The sequence below is a fragment of the Apodemus sylvaticus genome, chromosome 15, assembly GCF_947179515.1.
Source record: "Apodemus sylvaticus chromosome 15, mApoSyl1.1, whole genome shotgun sequence".
NCBI lineage: Eukaryota > Metazoa > Chordata > Mammalia > Rodentia > Muridae > Apodemus > Apodemus sylvaticus.
This window is the reverse complement of record NC_067486.1, coordinates 7444733-7463433: the sequence shown is the minus strand read 5'-3', so window position 1 is coordinate 7463433 and position 18701 is coordinate 7444733. Positions and strand designations below refer to the sequence as shown.

General features: G+C 49.8%; 2 protein-coding genes across 2 annotated transcripts in view; one reads left to right on the top strand and one right to left on the bottom strand.

The window, feature by feature from the left end:
• The first annotated feature begins 338 nt into the window (after positions 1-338).
• Positions 339-10043, top strand: Mrap (melanocortin 2 receptor accessory protein). The gene is made up of 3 exons (XM_052158401.1): positions 339-710; positions 7614-7713; positions 9408-10043. Exons 1-3 carry the CDS (start codon positions 605-607, stop codon positions 9583-9585), a joined length of 384 nt encoding a protein of 127 aa, XP_052014361.1. The 5' UTR covers positions 339-604; the 3' UTR covers positions 9586-10043.
• Positions 10044-11525: 1482 nt separating this feature from the next.
• Urb1 (URB1 ribosome biogenesis homolog) overlaps positions 11526-18701 on the bottom strand; it is a 62090-nt gene continuing 54914 nt past the window's right edge. The window contains exons 35-39 of the mRNA XM_052158046.1: positions 17646-17755; positions 16124-16321; positions 14781-15022; positions 13264-13863; positions 11526-12123 (exon numbers count right to left, since the gene is read on the bottom strand). Coding sequence (XP_052014006.1) covers positions 11930-12123; positions 13264-13863; positions 14781-15022; positions 16124-16321; positions 17646-17755 — 1344 coding nt within the window. The 3' untranslated portion in view covers positions 11526-11929. The remainder of the gene's footprint in view (positions 12124-13263; positions 13864-14780; positions 15023-16123; positions 16322-17645; positions 17756-18701) is intronic.

Below are 18701 nucleotides of genomic sequence, written 5' to 3'. Positions count from 1 at the left end.
CACCCAGCTGGTTCCTGGAAGCTTGGGGTAAAAGCTGGGGACACATTCAGCTAAGCCGTGGGACTTGGGGCTCTAGTTGGCTGCCGGTGCACATGACAGAGCACAGGGTCTGCCTTCGGAATCCAAGCCAGAGGTCCACTGCTTGCTTAACAATACCGAAAACTGCCTCAGAGTAAGTCAAGGGCACTGGCAGCCTTTCCTTGCCATTTCATTAACTATTCATTTATCAGAGGCAAAAGCAGGATGGTTCTGTCCAGCACCGCTAGTCACTCTCTGCTGTTGTCGGATTTCTTCCCCAGTTCCCCATCCTTCCACGGAGAGGCCAACTACAGCCGGAAGGGGAGCCTGTCTCCAGCAGCTAGCTTTTCTTGCTTTGGAGTTTTTTCCAGGAAAGACAGGACCCAGAGGCCCCACAGGGGAACAGCCCCCTGACCTTCCAGCCAAGCAGCACTGATAAGTAGCAGGCCCCGTGCCCGGAGACCCACGGACAAGCCCCTGCGGCAGCGATTCCCATAGAAATTAGTTAAGCAATCCTGTCCCTGGGGCTCACGGCCCAGCTCCGGGTGTGAGCCTCTGACAGACACCGTCCTCCACAGCCGCAGTCATGGCCAACAGGACCGACGCCTCTGTCCCGCTCACCAGCTATGAGTATTACCTGGACTACATAGACCCCATTCCTGTGGACGAGAAGAAGCTGAAAGCCAGCAAGCGTAAGTGGGAACACAGGCAGGCGGGCGGCCAGGCAGCGGCTGGGGCCGAGCCCTAAGGGAGCTTTGACTCTCCCTAGTTAGCTCCAGCACATGCGCCTGGCAGGGATAACATGGCTGGTGCATACACAGATAGAAGCGAATCCGGCATGGGACTCAAACTGTATCTGTAACTTTCAGTAGTAAGGTATGAGTTAACTTGCCATAAAATTAAACAAAATGTTCCTTTTAAAAATTGGCATATATTTATTTAGGGGGTGGAGGTGCCTCTGCACATCTGTGAAGGTCAGAAGAGAGCTTGGGGAAGTCGGTCTGTTTCTCCAGCACATGAGTCCCTGGTGTGGAAGCCGGCAGGCTCCAGAGTCTCTTTCACCCACAGAGCTCTCTCGATAACTCAGCAGGGTGATCTTTTAAGATGGATGCATATGCTCTCTCTCTCTCTCTCTCTCTCTCTCTCTCTCTCTCACACACACACACACACACACACACACATACACACACACACACATTCTTATTTTTTATATTTATTTTATTTCTATTTATGTTTATATTTATTAGTGTATATTAATTGAATAAAATAATAGGTTTCATTATAACATTTCTATAATATGGATAATGTAGATAGTATGATTTTCTTTGTTTTTGTTCCTTTGTAAAGGGGGTCTCATTACATAGCTTTGGCTTGGCTGGTGCTCACTATATAGCACAGGCTTTGCTCAAACTCACGGCAACCCTCCTGCCTCAGTTACCCGGGTTCTGAGACCACGGGTGTGCGTCACCATGGTTACCCATGGACGTTGGTCATATTCAGCCCCTATTGCCCTCCCTGATCCCCCCCTTCCCAAATAGTCGTCTTCCATTTTCATGACCTTTCTTCTCTTGCCCTGTGACCCTGGGGATTAAACCAAGAGCCCCCCAGAGCCCCCTTGCTTCTCTTTGAAGGCACAGTGCTTGATAAAGTTGCCTTCCTTTTGGGGCTTCAGTAAGCTGAGCGAGTTTCCTCAAACTGCATAGTTCACTTTTTCTCACTGTCCATATTTAGATCTGGGAGACATATTTACAGCCACCTCTGAGGCATCTGTCATAAGCGCGGCTACGTTGCCCACAGCTGCTCTGGCTTTGTGGCCTCAGGGGACAAGCATGACAACATCCGTTCGCTCATCTGCTTTCCCTCATCTCTTGGGCACCTCGGCACCTGGTGGATGATCTTCCCTAGTCAGTCGAGCGAGTTGGTCAAGGTCAAAGGTCAGCCGAGGAACCAAGCCTAAAGATACAGCCCCGTGACAGTGCATGCTCTCAGGGAGAAAACTGGTTATATCAGCTCAAAAAAATCCGCACTAGTGTGTAAGTAGGCACAGGCCAGGCGGAGCCCCTGGGAATGTCTGAAGCAACATAGAGAACGGTGCCACTCAGGGGCAGGTTTTTGTCCGTGTGACTCGCAGTGAGGAAGACTGTAGAAGGAGAAAGTGGAGCGGTGCGTGGGAAATGCACCCAGCTGTGAATACTGCAGTGAGTTCTGAACCTGAGGACACGTGTTGGCCTGGACAAAATGTAGGTTTGCCTCTAGAAAAGCTTTTTTAGAAATGAACATCGTTCAGATGCAAAGCTGAGAGATCTTCAGACACTGTAATTTTTTTTTCTTTTTGAGCATGGACAATGTCCTGCTTGGTCACCACCTGCTGTGGAAAGCTGCTCCACTGTTTTGGGTGGGAGGACTCCGGGCCAGTGGGAGGACTCCTGACCATCTCAGAGTCTGTGAGCTCAGTCTTACCTGATGGCCCAAGTTCAATTCCTGGGTCCAAGGCAGTAGGAGACTGACTCATTAAGTTGTCTTCTGATCTCCGTACTTGTGCTGGGCCCTGCACACACAATAAATAACTGCAGGAAAGACTATATTAATTTGCAAGCTGAAGAAGCCGACTATATCGTCCCCCCAAATATATCGTCAGGGACTTAGTCACAGTGCTGTGTGGCAAGTTGTAAGAGAAGTTCGCTAATATAAAGCGAAGCCATTCATACTTGCTACAAGTTTTCTTTTAAGAAGCACGGTCTTGTTATGTTGGCCAGGCTGGTCCCGACTCCCAAGCTGCAGAGATCCTCCTGCCTCAGTCCCCTAAGCAACTGGGACCACAGTATGTGATGCTGTGCGCGACTCAGAATCTTTTCTGGTGAATCCTTCATTGGTATTTGATTCTTCACAGTACATAGTGTGAACTGGAGGAGGAAGGAAGGGCAGAAGAGAGAACAAGAGGGTGGGGGAGGGAAAGAGATGGAGGGCGAGCAGGAAGGCAGGGAGAGGAAGGGGGGTCGGGAGGTGGGTGTTTTCTCCATCAGTACTGGCTTCTTTCTTAGCCCAGCCAGGGGTTGTCAGGAATCTGTCTAAGCTCCACCCACCCCAGGTAACTGTGGGGAGGGGCATATCTGTCTGTTTCCAGGTAACTGTGGGGGTGGAGTCCAGACTGAATACCAACAGGGGCTCTTTGTGAAAACAAGCCCACGGGTTTGAGAACCTTTCAGATGACAGGCTGGGGTTGGAAAGGTAGCGAGGTGGGAGAGGGGTGAAAGGGGGTGGGGGAAGGGGTTGGGGCTAACGGTAGGGGAGGGTGGGGGTTGGGGCTGGGAGTTGGGGGGATGGTTCTTGATTTAGAACAAAATGTTCTCTGTGAGCACTCATGAACTTTCGACAGAAGAGGAAGAAACTATTTTTCTTGGCTTTCTTTTTCAAAGGAACACCATGGGAGTGGATTTAGCATAGAAATTGACTAGTGGCTACTGATCCTCATTTCAGTCTGACAAAATTTAATTTCACTTATCTGTAAGCCATGTGTTCCAGGCAGGAGGTCATCTCATTTCCTGCTCAGGATCAGGGATGACTGGGGTTGGGCATAGTTCTGAAAAGGGAGGCTCTTGGCCGCTAAGTGCTTGAAGCTGGTTTCCTTTGTAGCTGGTGGAACTTACTGAGGAGCCAGGGACCTCAAAGGTTTCATCATTTTGATGAAGAGGAAAAGAGACCATTAATGTCTACAGAAATCAGAAATACCCTCCAGAAGAAAAATCCCAAACTAAATTTTGAGAAAGCATCCGCGCATACCTGGAAGTTGTGAAATAAACCAACTCTCTGGGAGTGTGGGCATGTGGCAAGGCACTCTGAGGGAGCCAGAGGAATGCTTTCAAAACGATTTTGTATAAACTTGGTCAGGGTTTCTATTCCTGCACAAACATTATGACCAAGAAGCAAGTTGGGGAGGAAAGGGTTTATTCAGCTTACAGTTCCACGTTGCAGTTCATCACTAAAGGAAGTCAGGACTGGAACTCAAGCAGGTCAGGAAGCAGGAGCTCATGCAGAGGCCATGGAGGGATGTTTCTTACTGGCTTGCTTCCCTGGCCTGCTCATCCTGCTCTCTTATAGAACCCAAGAGCACCAGCCCAAAGGTGGAACCACCCACGAGGGGACCTTCCCCCTTGATCACTAACTGAGAAAATGCCTCACAGCTGGATCTCATGGAGGCACTTCCCCAACTGAAGCTCCTTTCTCTATGATAACTCCAGCCTGTATCAACTTGACACACAAAACCAGCCAGTACAGTGTGGTTAAGGGAAAGGTTTTTATTGTAGAAATGAGAGAGAACAGCCAGAGGCATCTGGAAGAGTCCAGAGCAGAGTAGAAACTCAACATGGCCGGGAGACAGGACATGGAGGGCAGACAGGACATGACAGACAGACAGAACATGACAGGCAGACAGAACATGACAGGCAGACAGGACATGGCAGGCAGACAGGGCATGGAGGTCAGACAGGACATGGCAGACAGACAGGACATGGCAGACAGACAGGACATGACAGACAGACAGGACATGGCAGGCAGACAAGACATGACAGGCAGACAGGACATGGTAGACAGACAAGACATGACAGGCAGACAGGACATGGCAGACAGACAGGACACGGCCAGGGCAGACAGGACATGGCAGACAGACAGGACGTGACAGGCAGACAGGACACGGCCAGGGCAGACAGGACATGGCAGACAGACAGGACGTGACAGGCAGACAGGACACGGCCAGGGCAGACAGGACTTGGAAGGCAGACAGGACATGGCAGGCAGACAGGCATGGAGGGCTACCAAGCAGACGGGACATGGTGGGCAGACGGAACATGGCCAGTGCAGTCTTTGAGTGAGGAGGATAACAAGGGACAGAGAATACAGAAACAGTGAGAGCCAAGCGGGAACACAGCAGGTTATGAGGAGAAGGAGAAGCTGAGGGTAGAGAAGCCGGTGACCCGGACCGAGGTTACGAGGCTATGCCAGGGCGGGTGAGAAGGGAGAGGCTGCTGGGGGGGACTCTGAAATTTCTAACGGGCACTTGTGACACTGAGGGAGCTTGGATGCCAGGATGAGCTTCAACACAGCAAATAGGCACCACGGACAGCCGTGAGTCCCCTCTGCCGACACCAGGGACAGCTGGACAGCCGTTAGTCCTCTCTACCAGAGGGAAGGGAAGGAAACTCCTTTCAGCAGATGAGAACCAGTTTCACAAGTTCCTGAGGAATGCTGGCTGTTAACCCCCACACTCCGGCTCGAGGTCACTTCTGGATCTTTGGAACCGCCCTTCATGGGTTGGAGAACTGGGGTTTTCTTTGGACCCGCCATCTTTCTGTTTAGGACATCGGTTATGACCTTCCCCTTCCCAGGAGCCCAGAGACCATCTTAAACAGCACCATGCTTCTTAGCTTAGGGACAGAAAAGGGAGAAGACACAGAGCCAGCAATGGGTGTAAATGCTGTAAAGGACTGATGTATTAAAAGGCAGGGGCTTGTGTCTTTTTCCAAGTATAGCACCTGTATCCCCCATGTGTATGTGTGTGTGTGTGTGTGTAGTATAGTATAGTGTGCAAGTGTATGTATGCCAGTGTAACTACAGTTCAATGTTGACCATCTTTCCTCCATCCTTTGCCACTTAGTTTTATTGAGGCAGGTGACTCATTAGACCTGAAATCCAGCAGTCCTTCGATTGCTGACCGGCCAGTGATCTCTGTAGATCCTCATGCCTTAGCCCCTACTTCCCAGCAACGGGGCTACAGATGAACACCTAGCTTTTCCATGCGTGCCTGGGATCTGACCTCAAGTCCTCTCGCTTGTGCAGTAGGCTCTTTACCAGCGGAATGCCTCCTCTGTCCTAAGTTTTACTTTAACTGTCAGGGTTCAAGATCCGCTTTCGCAAATCTTCTGTTTCTCTAGATGTCTGTCATAGGAAGCAGAGATGGCATTTTCTTCTTTCTTTTTCTTTCTTTCTTTCTTTCTTTCTTTCTTTCTTTCTTTCTTTCTTTCTTTCTTTCTTTTTTCTTTCTTTCTCTCTCTCTCTCTCTCTCTCCTTCCTTCCTTCCTTCTTTCTTCTTCTTCTTTTTTTTTTTATTTTTTTTTTATTTTATTTTTTTTTTTTTTTGGTTTTTCAAGACAGGATTTCTCTGTATAGTCCTGGAACTCACTCTGTAGACCAGGCTGGCCTCAAACTCAGAGATCCTCCTGCCTCTGCCTCCCAAGTGCTGGGATTACAGCTGTGCACCACCATACCCAGCTGGCATCTTCTTTTCAACTATGGCCAGCGCTATATAAGTAACTTGAAAAAAATTAGATATGTACTAAAAATAGATGACTCTTCTCTCACCCTTATTCCCTACAGAACACAGCAGCTGTTTGTATGCACCCATGGTAAACTGGGTCTTGAGAATCATCTGGAGATGACTGAAAGTTGTGGCAGTATTGTGCGGGCTCTATGGGCACACAGTGGGCTTCCATAATGAACTTAAGCGTCTGAGTTTGTTGTTACCCACTCCCTAGTACTCCTAGCCTTGGAATGGCTGGGGAGTCCTAAAAGCAGGGATGCCATTACGGAATGCCCAGAGCCCCATTTCCATCCACTTAGATAACTTGCACATCTCTCACACAATAATTTCTTTGGATGGTTGCGCATCTGTTTGTGTAGTATTCACAAAGAACCTTAGGTTTTGATGCAATGTGAGGCCGTCTTTTGTGCTAGCTCTCAACATCTATGTAGCAATCCACACTGACAGAAGGCTGCATTGCAGGGCTCTGTGCTTGGTAAGGACTTGTTGGGTTATAATCCTTCAACCGTCTCTGTCACACATCAAGGGATGTCTAGATTCTCCCAGCTTGGACATATTGTCCCGAGGCCACCCTGTTGTTCTCAGTCACAGGTAACCACCCCCAAACCGCCAGCCATAATGTGAAAGTTCCCCAGCCACCTGCCACATGATCCTGACCTGGAGCCTTCTGACTTGGAGTCCTCTGACCTGCCAGGTTTTCCACAGGGATGGAAACCACTAAGCTTATTTCCTGGGTTCCTCCTGCCCAGAGCCACACATAGGGCTACAGTGCTGGGTGCAAGGGTGCCTGCTGCTTCTCTCTCTCTGAATCACTAGCCAGTTCCACTCCATGGCACCAGCGGCCAGCCCACTTCTCCGCAGGGGCAAGGGCCTTGAACTCTAACAGGCCCTGGGAAGTTTTTCTAGGTTTTGGGAATGGGGTTCCCCTGATGCTGTTCCCCTGGGGCCTGTTTTTCCACCAAGGCTCCACAAGAGTCTTCTTAAACAACAAGAAAAGGAAGTCATAGAGCCACCACTGGGGATTCTTCCCCTAAGCAGCAGTGGCAGCTGGAGAAAGCTTGTGGGGAGCCCAAGAGAACATTTAGTTTGCCATCAACTGAGAAGAAGCTGCTTGCACACTTCCCTTTCCTCCCAAGGCTGTTACTGGAAACCTTCCCAGTCATGCCTGCTAGCAGGCACCATCTCTATGGAGCCGCTGGCACTGTGATGCGCGGTCTCCTGACTTTTGGCTGAGGACCACACTGCTGCCAGGCTGGCTCAGCCGATTCTGTTCTTCCTGCAGATTCCATCGTCATAGCCTTGTGGTTGAGCCTGGCTACGTTCGTGGTGCTCCTCTTCCTCATTCTGCTCTACATGTCCTGGTCAGGCTCCCCGCAGATGAGGTAAGAAAGGCAGGCGCTGGGACAAATGCAGATGCCAATGGGTGGTACTGTAGGGCATCCACATGCCCTGCACTCAGTCACACTACCGTGAATGGGCAGGCAGTGGCCTCAGTGACAGTCAGTACCTATAGAAGTGGTCCCACGAGTTTATGTGAGCACAGCCTGTGATGTCTGCACAGAGACCACCTAGAGACACACTTAGCACGTCCGCATCAGTAAACCATTCATGACTATCCCTCAGAAGCATCCCACTGAGTGCAAGCCGCCAATTGTAAAACCATATTGCCTCATTCCCTTTATGTGAAATATCTAGAACAGGCAAAGCCAGAGTCAGAGGGGGGACTGCTAGTCACCTAGGGCTTGGGGGAAGGTAGATGAAAGGAAGGAATTGATAATGGGGGTCTTCTTGGGAATGCTATCATTATTTTAAAGTTAGCATGGTGACAGATGTATACTGATAAGTATGTTAAGGAGCCCTGGGTAACATCTTGCATGTATGGACTTTGCAATATAAAACTGTTAAACCCAAACAGCCCTGGGTGCCAGTTAAATGCTGTTGATGAGCTCACTAGAAACACAGGATCCTAGCTTAGGCCATTGTCTCTTGGTCAATCCCTGCTGGTTAAATTAGAGGTGACCTTTGGGAGTTCCTAGCAATAAATAAGGCTAGTTCACTGTATGGAAAGAGTCTCTGGTGCTGGTAATAGACCTTCTGGATTATTCTACCCTGTAACTGCTGCCCCAGCTTTTGAAACGTAGAAGTAGGGAGATCTCGGTGAGGTTGAGGGATACATAGAGCTCTAGTCCAGTTAGGAGTGTGTGTGTGTGTCTGTGTGTGGTGTGTGTGTGTGTGGTATGTGTGGTGTGTGAGTCTCTGTGTGTGGTGTGTGTCTGTGTGTGGTGTGTGAGTCTGTGTATGTGGTGTGTGTGTGTATATTTGTGGTGGGGGAGTATACTCACACATACTCAACTGAAGAGATGGTTCAGCAATTAAGGAGACTTGCTGTTCCTCCAGAAGACCCGAGTTGGGCTCCCAGTTTACAACTGCCTGGTGTCCCACTCCAGGGGATCTCGTATCTCTCTGGACTCTCTGGGTGGCATACACTTACGGTGATATGCATAGGCCTGATTATTTTTAGAAATCTAAAAAGAAAAGCGAAGGCTCCTGAGGCACCATGTGAGGACCCCGCCCCACCCAGAGATAAGACAGGACTTACATAGTTGGTGGCTTTGGCCCCCACAGCTCCCCTCTGGTGGCCTTCATTGTGTTAGCATTACAACCACATGGAGAATGGTTCCCCATCACTGGCCCCTGCTCCCCTTCCCCTGCTGCCAGCTGCAGGGCAGTATCATCCTATTTTGTCAATAAAATCCAAGGCGGTGCAGGTGGGAGGCAGTGGCCGAGGCTTATGCCAGGCAGCCATGTTCACTGTCTCTAGCACCTCCCCGGCCTGGAAGTCCATTAGTGTGGCCATGAAATGAGCTGACTTAGGTCTGTGGCTGGATGCCTGAGGAGCGACGAACACAGGAACACGAGCTGGCACGGAAGGGAGGACCCGGCCTGGCTCCCAACAAGTCGCCTGTGTGTCTCTGGCTCCCTGGTGTCCCCACAGGCTCAGGACAGGAAGGGACAGGTGAGTGCTGTTCTCTAGCCAGTCCCTTTGATGTCTGCCTCTTGTTTGCTCTGTCCACAGGCACAGTCCCCAACCCCACCAAATACGTCCATGGAGTTGTGGCTTCAACCTCCCCCTGTGCCTCCGGAGGGCCTCCCTGCAGACGACAGAGGGGCCAGGAAGTAGAGCTGGCGCTGACCAATGGTTACAGCAGCAGAGTCCTTCTGCCTTGGCCCCGGGGCCCCTGGGTCTCCCCTAGGACCAGGTTCAGGATGGGGGTCCCAGAACATCAGCTGACCTCACGCACAGCAGTGATGAGCCTGGAGTCAGAACTTCCCAACTGTAGAACTGATGGTGCCGGAGAGCTGGTTGTGCTCAAGCAAACCAGTGAACTCAAACCAACCCTGACAGCTACATCTTCTCAAGGCCTTTTAGAACAGCCTTAATGTAGCAGCAAACATCTGGCTAGTCCGGCTAGGGCGGAGGCTGCCCTAGACACAGCTGACTCCGTGGAGCGTCCGTAGCCTGCTTGCTGCTCACACGTGCTTTGGGATGCATAGGAAAATAAACGGTGGACTGGGATAAAGAAACCGTTGCTTTCCTGTCGCCCTTCTGTCTGAGCACCCTGGGTGTACACGCTCCCACAAGGACACCAGGGAAACTTGCAGGCCTCCCAGGGGCACCCTCCTGGGTCAGCTCCTCTGGGTCATAGCTCCCCTGCCCCATAGCCTTTTACCACAGAACCCCCCCCCCACCGCCCCCCAGCAGCGTCTCAGAACAGGGCCTGATTCTGAGGGGGCCAGCCAGCCTTCAGCACTGCCCCGGAATGCAGAGTTCTCGAGCTAGCAAGTAGCTTCCCGTTTCAGATGCTGCTTTGTGGGACTGTGACTCTGCATGCCTGAAACAACTAGGTCTCTAGTACCGAGGCCTTGATGAAGGGAGACAGCACAAGGCCCCCCAAACCAGCAGGTGCACCTCTGGGTTGCAGTCAGGGAGTTGGTAGGCTTTATTCTTAAATAACGACTGTCCTTTTTCACCAGTGTTTATGCTAAGGCAGCCTCTTAGTACTGATGGGGGTAGGGTAATGCCAAAACCCCAATGAGCAAATCCCTTCTGTAAAATGGCAGGGTTTTTACACAGAATCGCTTCTGGCACCCTTCAGTATCTCTAGACCGCCTCCATCCAGCGAAGTGGGAAAGTATGTATGCAGTGACCACACTGCTTAGAGGACGGCAAGAGAAGCCTCCGTAAGTCAGCACAGAGGTGGTCCGCTTAGTCTCACGGATGTGGACTGTAGCTCTAGAAGGCCAGCTGTCTAACACGCCATGTGCAGAAGACCATGCGCCACTCACTCTCCACGGGGCGAGAGCCTGGCGTGTTCTTACCAGACCTAGGGACAGTGAAGTGACAGAAGATGAAGGAAAGAGTGGCTCCTGCGCTCAGATCTACCCTGCAGTCACTGCCACCACCTAAGCTGGTGTCCCTGTGATATGGCCAGACTTCCAGGACAGGGAAAGGGAGGATCAGGACCTACGACTTCTCACCATAGCCTACCCAGAACCAGGATCAAGCCAAGGGTGGCTGGTGCCGTCAGACTGCAGGTGAGCTCACCTCAGGGACCAGAAGTCCTTGACCTCAGGGGGAGCCTGAGGATGGAGCTTGTGACGGGCTGTGGAAACGTGCTGGCGTCTGGTGGCCTTCTCCTTTGCTTTCAGAGGCCTGGGCATTAGGGACACAAGCCTGAATCTGTCTTTCAGCCAGTGTCCCTCTGCACGCTAGTCAGAGGTGCACACAGAGCAGGGCAGCTCAATAAACTGCAGTCTAAAGGCAGCTTGTCACCTGTGTCCTCGGCTCCCCGTGTGCTCTCTGCAGAGGAAGGGGAATGGCCCACCTTCCCCTAAGCCTGTCTGTGTAATAAGATGACACACAAATGCACATGAAAGAGTAAACAAACCCAAGCCATTCTCAGTACTACATACATTCCATACATACACACTAATCACCAGCTCCCTGGTGGCACATCAAATACAAGGGACCAGCGTATAGAAGTATTTTATCTGTAAAAGCCAGGAAATGTCACACTGACCTTTACCAGGAACCACCTAGTAACAGTGAACCATAAAACCTAAGTTCTGAACTAGAATGCAGGTCTCTGGAATAAAAAATAGTTTGTAAAATGAAACAAAGTACAAAATCAACTCACAAAAATAGCTATTTATTATAATCAAAACATTTTAAAACTCAAAAATCTTCTTTGAAATATAACTTTAAAAAAATAGACTCTCTCCCGAAAGTAGAGGTTTATACCTTAGGGACTTTTAATACACCATTCTTAAATAAAACATCAGAGGCAACTTTACATGTGTCATGTACAGCCGGAGACATGTGAGTTTTCACATTTCAGCTTAAATACCAATCCATGAGCAGCACCTACTTCCTCTGCCAGGGGCTTTAGGAGAGGGGACGGCAGCCACCTGAGCCCTCCATGGGCCTCATGGCTTGGCAGTGCCTCAGTCACTAGATCTGACTACAAGGGCTTAGTTGCAGCCATCAGTTTCTGACTCGGAACCCACTTAAGCTTCCTGGAACCCGCTGGGCCCCGTTCAGCAGGAGCGAGTCAAGCGTTGGGCCGAGGAGTCCACATTCCTGCAGAGCACAACAATGGCCTCTGGCTCACCGAGTGGTGCGTCCTTTGCAGCCTCACAGACCGTCCGGGTGTGAGCAAGGAAGTTGTCTGGCTGCTGGGCCCCCAGCCAGACGTCCTTAATATACAGAGACACCAGGAATGCCGCGGGAGCTGGGGAGTCGGACAAAGCCATTAGGATGTGTGCTTACTCACCTGGAAAGCAAACCACCCACCCACAATGCACCAGGGCTTTGTATAACTGCCAGATACACTATGCCAAAACCCACATGGATAAAAATGAATTTCTACTTTGTGCTATCCTTTCTGATCATTTTTAAGCTTACTTTCTTCTGATGACTGTATAATCTAAAAAGCAGTTCCTCTAAGTCCCATCCTGGACTGAGATCCCATCCTAGAGTCTCGACCCCGACTTGGCATTTCCCACCTCAAAGAGCACATGTAGGAAAAAGTGAGGCTTACAGGCAGAGCCTCTGTTCCTGCTGCAGCTGGCTGAGAAAGTGATGGGCTCCTTCTGCTATCAGTGAGGTCATAGCCCAGTCTGCTAGTCTTTCCTTTCCTGTGACAGAGTCCATTCTCCCAAACTGAGGACACACCTGCCACTTCATCTCAATCACCAAGGCCAGAGCAGGTCACCCATTTGCTCAGCCCTGTATCTGAGCCTCTGGATGCCAAGCACAACTGCCATGTGGGTACCACGCATGCTCACCATGGGGCACAGCAATCCTTTGTTCCAGCTGCCATCAAACCCTCTGCTCTGTAGGGTGAGTGTCCCTTGAGGCACTGTCTTAGTTAGGGTCTTACTGCTGTGAACAGGCTCCTTGACTAAGGCAAGTCTTCTAAGGACAACATTTAATTGGGGCTGGCTTACATTTTCAGAGGTTCAGCCCATTATCATGCAGGGCAGCATCCAAGCAGGCCTGGTGCAGGAGGAGCTGCGAGTTCTACATCTTCATCTGAAGGCTGCTAGTGGAATACTGACTTCCAGGCAGCTAGGGTGAGGGTCTTAAAGACCACGTCCACAGTGACACACCTACTCCAACAAGGCCACACCTACTCCAACAGGGTCATACCTTCTAATAGTGCCACTCCGTGGGCTGAGCATATACAAACCATCACAGGGACCCTAAGGTTCTAAGGTGCTTAACACCATAAACGTGACTGCCATTAAGGAGAAGGATGTCCTGTCACTCTCACTCCTGGCCTTGGCGAGGGACCAAATCCATATCAGAGTACCAAGATGAAGACCTTTCTAACCCCACATTATCTCTTTGACTGAAGAGCCCATAATACCTCGTTTGGCTTCATCCTTTTCGCTCAGAGAATCAAGGCACAGGGCCTCCGCCACCGAGTGGAAAGGGCTCTCTTTCCGGCCCTGGGCCTCCAACAACTGCAACATGACTGTGCTGAACTCGCAGGCCACATCCTGTGCAGGCCCCATGAAGCCCTGTGGACTGCAGTGAAGACTATACAGCTTAAAGATGCCAGTCTTCACGGCACTGTCCCTGAGAAGGTCAGCTACTACCATTGGCTGTGGCAAAATGTGGGTCTTGAGCCAGTCAAGGAGTCTTGTAACCTCTGACTTGCTGAGGGGGCACTCAGGCAATGACCGAAGCACCCAGCTGGCCACCAAACATACAGCAGCATGCGCAGAGTCCAGTGTTTTACTCTTGGGGATAGCCTGGCCCACAGACCCCTGTGTGGGTCCAGGCAAGGGGGCACCTGGCCCCCAGTGGGTCAGTGTGGCCCTCAGGAGGTCCTTGCATTTCTCCAAACTAGATGCTTCCAGCTCGGGCTCAGCAGTCTCCTCCAGGTCTCCAAGCCTCTTCTTTCGGCCTCGAGGGCCTCTGGCGTGGGCAGCTCCCACAGGCCTGCTCTTATCCCTGAGCATCTCTGAGAAAGACAGACAAAAGAGAGAGAGAGAGAAGGCACTAAGGCTGGGGCTGCCGCACCTACACAGCTCCTCCTGAGGACGTGTTAGGCTGGGCGTGCATTCATTCGCACATGTGTGCATCCTCTGTCCCTCTGACAGAGCATCACATTCTTTACTGTGTGTGCTGAGACAAGACAGCTCCCTTGGACCTGGCGTGCTTATCTGGCTGATGATGAGCACCATGTCCCCTTCCCCAGCACAGAGATCATGAACTTCAGAGTGGAGGACTCGGTTTTAGGCACCTCCTCTATAGGTGAGCACCTCGACACTCTCATATTATGGTTTGGATCTTATACATTCTCAAAGCCTTTGTGGTCTAGGCTTGCTCTCAAGACAGCAGTGCTGAGAAGGGTTCAGGAGGGTGAAGGGTGGAGACGAGGGGGAGGGATTAAAACACACTCAAAGCTTAATGGGTGTGGGAACTCTGGGAAGCAGGTCACAGGCAGTGTACCCTTAAAGGGCACATCTGGTCTCGGACTCCCTTTCTCCTCCCTCTTTCCACTTGTTAGCCGCTGTAAGTGTGCAACTTTGTTCTCCATCGACACAGGCCTGGGATCACTGGAGCTAAGCAACCACAGATTAAAACACACAAAGGATAAAATCCTTGATCCTATAAACTTATCTTCTTAGGTACTTCGTCACAGTGACAGACAGCTAACACACTTGGGTATTGACTTATCTAAAGGCAAAAATGCCCCTAGGCAATGGGGCTAGAATCCAAACCCAGGTCCCCATTTCCATGTCTATGCCCTGTCAGCTCTGGAACTGTAGCTCCGGAGAGGCATGCCAGCTGATCCAGGCGGAGCCAGGCCGCTGGGGCAGCGAGGAGGCGGAGGGGCAGCGAGGAGGCGGAGGGGCAGCGAGGAGGTGGACTTACTCATGAGGTCCTTGGCTTGGTGCTGCTCAATGACTGCTTTCAGCTCTCCTTGGAGCTTTGTGTCTCTTTCAATGAGGCTCCACTTATGTAAGAGGACCAGGACATCTTTGGTAGAAAGTGTCACCTTGTTCACAGTGAACCGGCCCATATCCTTGAAGATCTTTATTATGGTGGCCCGATAACTCAGCACAGACTCAAGGGTCCAAAGGAAATCCATCAGGTGGGCAGAAGGCAAGGCAGGCCTGTTGGGAAGTCAGTGTTACAGACAGAGCAGCAGCTAAGCCTGTCCTAACAGCCCAAGGCCGTCAGGGTCACACAAACTATACATCTTTCAACAGACAAGTGAGGGCTCAGGACATAGAGGAGGAAAAGTGAGGGAGTCTAGAGAGACCAGAATCTGAACTCTGGGCTGGAAGAAGAGAAATCTCTTTGGAACCCCTGGGCTCAAGGGAGGATGCCAGGTAGAAAGGCTGAGGTCAGGGCCATGCAGTGACATAGTACCCGACCCCGGGATGCCAGCCCCTCTCCAGCGCAGGCAGGCCTGCTCAGTACCAACTTACAGGCAAAGCCCTAGTGATGCCCAGTGGAGGAAAGAGCTTTCTGATCTTTTAACATCACTTGCTACATTACAAGGTTAAACACTGAACTGTCAATTACAAAGGACATAAGTTGTTGGACAGCAATGTGCCAGACAATCCCAAAGTAAGAGGTATGGTTGTCCAACTGAATTTTAACTTGGGACAACATAAAACAAATTCCTTCTTCTTATCCAAAAAATATCTTCATTCTGAGTCTCATTTTTTGAAGAAAAACTTTTGCCCTGTTGACACAAGTCAACTCCTGACATGGGAAATTTAAATACACAGCATTTTCTCCAACAATGAATCTAAGGAGAATTTAGCTCCCCAGAGAAAACCAACAGCCTGATTCCAAGATCAGCTGACAGGACTGAAATGCTCGAGGGATCCACGGACGCGTGCATCTCTGAGGCTGGAGAGGGATGAGGACAGTTTGCAGCGTCCTGGCTGAGGCTAAGGTCACAAGAAACATGCTGTTCTGCGTCTTCATTTTGTTCAAGCATGGCGAGGTTGAAGCGGGGTGCAACCCAGATGGTAAAACTGCCCTAGCAAGATGCACTGTAGGGTTTAACAGTCCGCTAAGTTTTCAGGGCCTCGTTGAGAACCCTGGAGGCTGAAATGACAATCGAGATGTTGCTACAAAAGATGTCTGGATGCTGACAAGGCCCTCTGGTCCGACCCACACCACCCCTTGGCTCAGATGACAAAAAGGAATAAGCAGCAGCAGCCCCACAGGCCTGGACTGTACAGCAGGTGTGGGCTCACCTCAGGTGCTTTGTGAGCGCAATGAGGACATACAGGAACTCATTGACCATGTGCAAGGCAAGCATCTTCTCGGACTCCTGGGAGCCAGTCTGGTTGGGTGGCTGGCTTCTCTCCTCAGGCATTTTGTTGCCCAGGTTGGTCACCCACAGGATGTGTAGCAAGGAGATCACATTGGAGAGCACTGGAGTCTCTACAAATCTGAAACCAAACATGGCGGCACCCTAGATCACTTTGGAGGTGGGACAAGGACCACGAAGGAGACAGAACCCTGGTGACAGTCCTGTTATCCCTCACACAGAGCATATCCAGTAAGTAAAGACATGGTGCCTGGTGGAAAAATGCAGCCTCAAGCCAGGAGGAGGCTGCCAGACCACTCTCCAACTAGAACACTACCCCAAAGCCCCAACAGGACAGTAGGCACAGCATTGTGATTATGGCAGCAATTTGAGCTATCAACAAAGTTATTGTGGTATAGGCAACTAGACAATTATGCCTTCTTAAAAAATCTAAAACAGTCTTGAAGTTGTTGATGTTGGAAGACAAGGTTTAAACTGCTACTTTCTCTTAGAAAGATTTTATTCTTTTTTTTTTTTTTTTTAAAGCAAGGTCTTGCACTGTAACTCAGACTGGCCTCAAAGTCCCTGAAATCCTCTGGTACAGCCTCCTGAATGATTATAAGAACCAACCATTAAGTCTGCAAAAGAAATTTTAGAAAAATACTCTTTTAAATGCCAATCTCCGATAGTGTTTATCTCCAGGTATGAACAGCTAGTTTTTGTATTAGGAGAAAAGGAACATTAAATCCATCTGGTTAAAGATAACGAACACCACGTTCTGCAACAGCAGGTCTATGAAATGGCAACGCCATAGACCTCTTGTGATGAGCTGCAGGCACCCTTAAGAAGTCATCTAGCATTGCAGCAAAACCTGACAGCTAAGTATGCAGAGTTTCTGGGGCTAGGGTTTGTTCATGTGCATTTGGGTTAGCTTCTCAGAGTTGAAAATGACTTTTGAAAAATGAACAAAAAGATCCAGTGACTCTTGGGAATACACTTGCCCTGTGACAGGCAGACCCCCGAGGTAGTGCTGCTGTATCAGGAATGACAAGGAATCTTCTGCTCCAATCTCTCCACTGTCACATGGGCCATCCCTGCCTAAGCCCTCCCAGTGTTTGAGAACTCATTTACCGCCACTGGGCATTTCAACAAGCCATCTGAGCTAGAGGCTCAGATGATGGGTGCTAAGTCAAACCCTATATGAAGCTGATCCCAGAGGAGGGTGTGACATAAAACACACAAGAAGGCCAATGGGATTCTGCCAGTGTGGACACAGCTATGCTTTGATATGAGACAGACCACACTGAATATCAGGAGTTAATCAAAGAAAGGCCCTTTGGCCATTACCAGAAGCTGGACTATTAGCTCATAAGAGCATCAGGGGACACCACTGCACATAGTCTATCTATTCATACTTAAGCTTTTAGAGGTATCATAAGCACACAGCTCATCTAGAAGGTACTTACCTGCTCTCAAGGATGTGTAAAAGCCACGTTAAAAGGCTATAGTCACGTATGACTTCATAGGCAGATCTGCTGATGTGGGCGACATTCTGCAGGATTTGCAGAATCCAATTCTGAAAAGTCCAACAAGTCACTTCTTAGTGGAAAAACAAACTTACTTGACCAAAACTGATTTTCCCTCCCACTCTATTTTAACTTTTAATATTTTTGTAGACAGGACTTACAATGGTCCTAGACTCCTGAGGTCTAGGAGCTTAGCCACAAGCATTAGCCACAAGGCTTAGTTCCAAAAAGAGTGATTTCAAAGATTATCAGCATGGGACTGACATCCAGTAGTCAGGAAGTCTGGAGAGCCTCACTTCTGATAATCCATCATGGAATTCACCCACACATGGATACACATGGAAACCACACAGCTCAGATACATGATGGTGCAGCTGGGACATGGCAGACCCTAGAATTTCCAGCCCCCTTGTGAGCTACTGGTAGCCCATTTTGTCCTATATACCCAGAAGAGAGACCATCAACACAGGCCTATCCTTAACTGCTCCCAAGCACCTCAAATTCCTGCTACTATGAAAATAAAAAGCCTTACTCACTTTTTCCAATTACCACTTAATTATTCCAGGCACCTAAGCCTCTTCCCATTTACTTCTTCCCAAAGCCTGTGTATTTAGAAACATAAAAGCAGGTCTTGGTTCCGGGAACAAGGGCAAACTCTCCTCTTATTTACTAAGATTTCCAAAATCACAGAGAAATTCTGCCTTTTAGTGAAAACTGTCAATTTGCTTAGACTAATGCTGACAGCAATCAATCAGGACAGGAATTCAGCCTGCAAGGTTGCTCTGGAGCTGTCAATCAGTGCACTGTGACAGGGGAAGGAAGCAGCAAGTTATGATCTCACACAAACAAAAGAGAACATGTGTCCAGTGCTTCTTATGTTAGGGACTACATATAATATAGACCTTTTTAGTTAAGAGTCAACTGCAAGTCTGGCCAGGCCTACAAATGTGAGAAGCTGCCAAGTTCATAGCCAGCAACATGAAAAGCAGGTTTCAG